At 46.3% G+C, this 3077-nt stretch overlaps 1 protein-coding gene across 1 annotated transcript in view; it reads left to right on the plus strand.

The window, feature by feature from the left end:
* Window positions 1-614: 614 nt before the first annotated feature.
* The window catches only part of Tex49 (testis expressed 49), an 18048-nt gene continuing 15585 nt past the window's right edge, over window positions 615-3077 (plus strand). The window contains exon 1 of the mRNA XM_021184170.1: window positions 615-735. Within this exon, the coding sequence (XP_021039829.1) occupies window positions 657-735 (79 nt within the window). The 5' untranslated portion in view covers window positions 615-656. The remainder of the gene's footprint in view (window positions 736-3077) is intronic.

Genomic DNA, 3077 nt, shown 5'->3' on the forward strand with positions numbered 1-3077 from the left:
AACTCACTCTGTAGACCAGGCTGGCCTCGAACTCAGAAATCCGCCTGCCTCTGCCTCCCAAGTGCTGGGATTAAAGGCGTGCGCCACCACGCCCGGCTGGCTCACACTTTTAATCCAGGACTTGGAAGGCAGAGGCAGGTGGATCTCTTAGTTAAAGGCCAGCCTGGTCTACAGAGTGAATTCTTGAACAACCAAGGCTACCCAGAGAAACCCTGTCTCAAAAAAAGAAAGAAAGAAAGAAAGTGTGTGTGTGTACTGTGATCTGTATGTAAAGTAAATAAATTAATTAAAACAACACAATGAGCCCGGCAGTGCTGCAACACACCTTTAGTCTCAGCACTTAGGAGGCAGAGATTGGTGGGTCTCTGTGAGTTTGAGGCCATCCTAGTCTACATAACAAGTTTCAAGATAGCCAAGGCTACATAGAGAAACTCTGTCTTGAAAATAAATAAATAAAATAAAAAGTAATGATGCTTGACACCTCAAGCTTCCTGAAATTATTTAGCTCACTCAGTTGCAGCTCCATGGAGAACCCATGAATCCTGTGCTCCACTGGACAAAGGAAATGCCAGTTACGGTAACGCTTCAAGCCTTTACCATGGTTACTGGAACCTGGTGCTCCAGTGTAGACATTCTAAAGAGAAGGGGGCGCTGAGATGGCTTTCTTCAACTTATATCTACTAGGATATCAACATTACTTTCAGAGTAAAAAGAGAAACACAACTCAAGAAACAAGTAAGGAGGATTCAGCACGGTGGGCAGAGGGCCATGCCTTTCCTAGGCGAGTCTTAGCCACTTCCGAGTCATTTCCTTCCTGAGCAGAGTTAGAGATGTTCTTTCATGACCAACTGTTAGCACAGTTAAGTTTGCACAGCAGGGACAGGCGCCGCTCAGCTCCACTTCCTGTTACTTCATAGCATTATTAAGATGCATAGTTTGAGCCAGCCAGCACTCAAGAGGCAGAGGCAGAGGCAGGTGGATCTCTCTGAGTTCAGTTCCGAGCAACCACATGGTGGCACACAACCATCCGTAATGGGATCCGATGCCCTCTTCTGGTGTGTTTGAAGACATCAACAGTGTACTCACATACATAAAGTAAATAAATCTTTTTTAAAACGTTGAAAGCGGGCTGGTGAGATGGCTCAGTGGGTAAGAGCACCCGACTGCTCTTCCGAAGGTCCAGAGTTCAAATCCCAGCAACCACATGGTGGCATACAACCATCTGTAATGAGATCTGACTCCCTCTTCTGGTGTGTCTGAAGACAGCTACAGTGTACTTACATATAATAAATAAATCTTTAAAAAAAAATGTTAAAAAAAAAAAAAAGTTGAAAGCATAAAGGTGGAGGAGAAAGGATCTCCGGTAGAACGGGATGGAAATGTAATGAAGGACAGACATTAAGTGTGGCGAGGCAAGCCGGGCGTGGTGGCGCACGCCTTTAATCCCAGCACTCGGGAGGCGGAGGCAGGTGGATTTCTGAGTTCGAGGCCAGCCTGGTCTACAAAGTGAGCTCCAGGACAGCCAGGGCTATACAGAGAAACCCTGTCTCGAANCCAGCCTGGTCTACAAAGTGAGCTCCAGGACAGCCAGGGCTATACAGAGAAACCCTGTCTCGAAAAACCAAAAAAAAAAAAAAAAAAAAAAAAAAGTGTGGCGAGGCACTGAGCAAGGCATTGTGAGATGGGGAAGCGGAGTGGAGAAGTAAAAGCCCAGGATTGAAGCATGGCAGATGGCTCGCACCCCGGGTACGCACCCACTCTGGTCTTTCTGATTCCACCAAAGTTCTGCTTATCTCTCCATAAAAACCCTAGGAACCCTTAGTCTTGTATCAGCATCTCTTTCCGGCCCGCAAACCCCACCCACCACCACAGCACAAGGTCTCAGCATGATGTGATGAGGCTATTCTTGCTTTCAAATGAAGAAGTCTTCTGTCCCCTCTAGTAGAAAGCACATCCTTTAGAAAACTTACAAACTGCCCTCACTCCAGGCCTGTAGTAGCCTCTCCTGGCTGCTTCAACCTACTTGCCCCTGGTCTATGGGACTACCTTACCAGAAACGAAGATGGGTAGCCTGAGGTGCCGCTACCCAGTTCATTTCTCACGACGACTGTTAAGGGCCAGAAATGTAGCTCAGGGCAAAGCAATCGCCAGACCAAGGCCCTAACACCCACTCACAACCAAAATTGAAAACATATATAAATAAAAGAAAATAAACAGAACTAGTGGACAAATGCTCGACACCAACTCATTGAGAAAGCATTCGTTCCTCCTCAGTTTTTTTTTTTTTTTTTTTTTTAGAGATTTGTTTATTTTATGTATGTGAATATATTCCCTTCAGACACACCATAAGATGACATTGGTTCCCATACAAATGGTTGTGAGTCACCATGTGGTTGCTGGGACTTGAACTCAGGACCTCTGGAAGAGCAGTCAGTGCTCTTACCTGCTGAGCCGTCTCTCTAGCTCCCTTAATTTCTTTGTAGCACACACATAGACTGCACTTTATAAAAACCAGGCTCCTGTACTGACTAGTTTTATGTCAACTTGACAGAAGCTAGAATCATCTGAAACGAGAGAACCTCAAATAAGACAATGCCCCCATTAAGATCCGCTGTAGGATATTTTCCTAATTATTGACTGATGGGAGAGGGTCCAGCCCAGGGAGGTCCTGGGTTCTATAAGAAACCAGGCTAAGCAAGCCAGGAGGAGCAAGCCAGTAAGCAGCACCCCTCCAGGGCCTCTGCAGCACCTCTTGCCTCCCAGTTCCTTCTCTGAGTCCCTGTCCTGACATCCTTCAATGGTGAACTTTGATGTGGGTTTATAACGGCCAAATAAACCCTTTCCTTCCCAAGTTGCTTTGATCATGGTATCTCATCGCAGCAACAGTAACCTTAAGACTGTCTTCTAGGGCTGGTGAGATGGCTCAGTGGGTAAGAGCACCCGACTGCTCTTCCAGAGGTCCAGAGTTCAAATCCCAGCAACCACATGGTGGCTCACAACCATCCCTAACGAGATCTGGCGCCCTCTTCTGGAGTGTCTGAGGACAGCTACAGTGTACTTACATATAATAAATAAAT

The sequence above is a fragment of the Mus caroli genome, chromosome 15 (assembly GCF_900094665.2).
Source record: "Mus caroli chromosome 15, CAROLI_EIJ_v1.1, whole genome shotgun sequence".
Taxonomy (NCBI): Eukaryota; Metazoa; Chordata; class Mammalia; order Rodentia; family Muridae; genus Mus; species Mus caroli.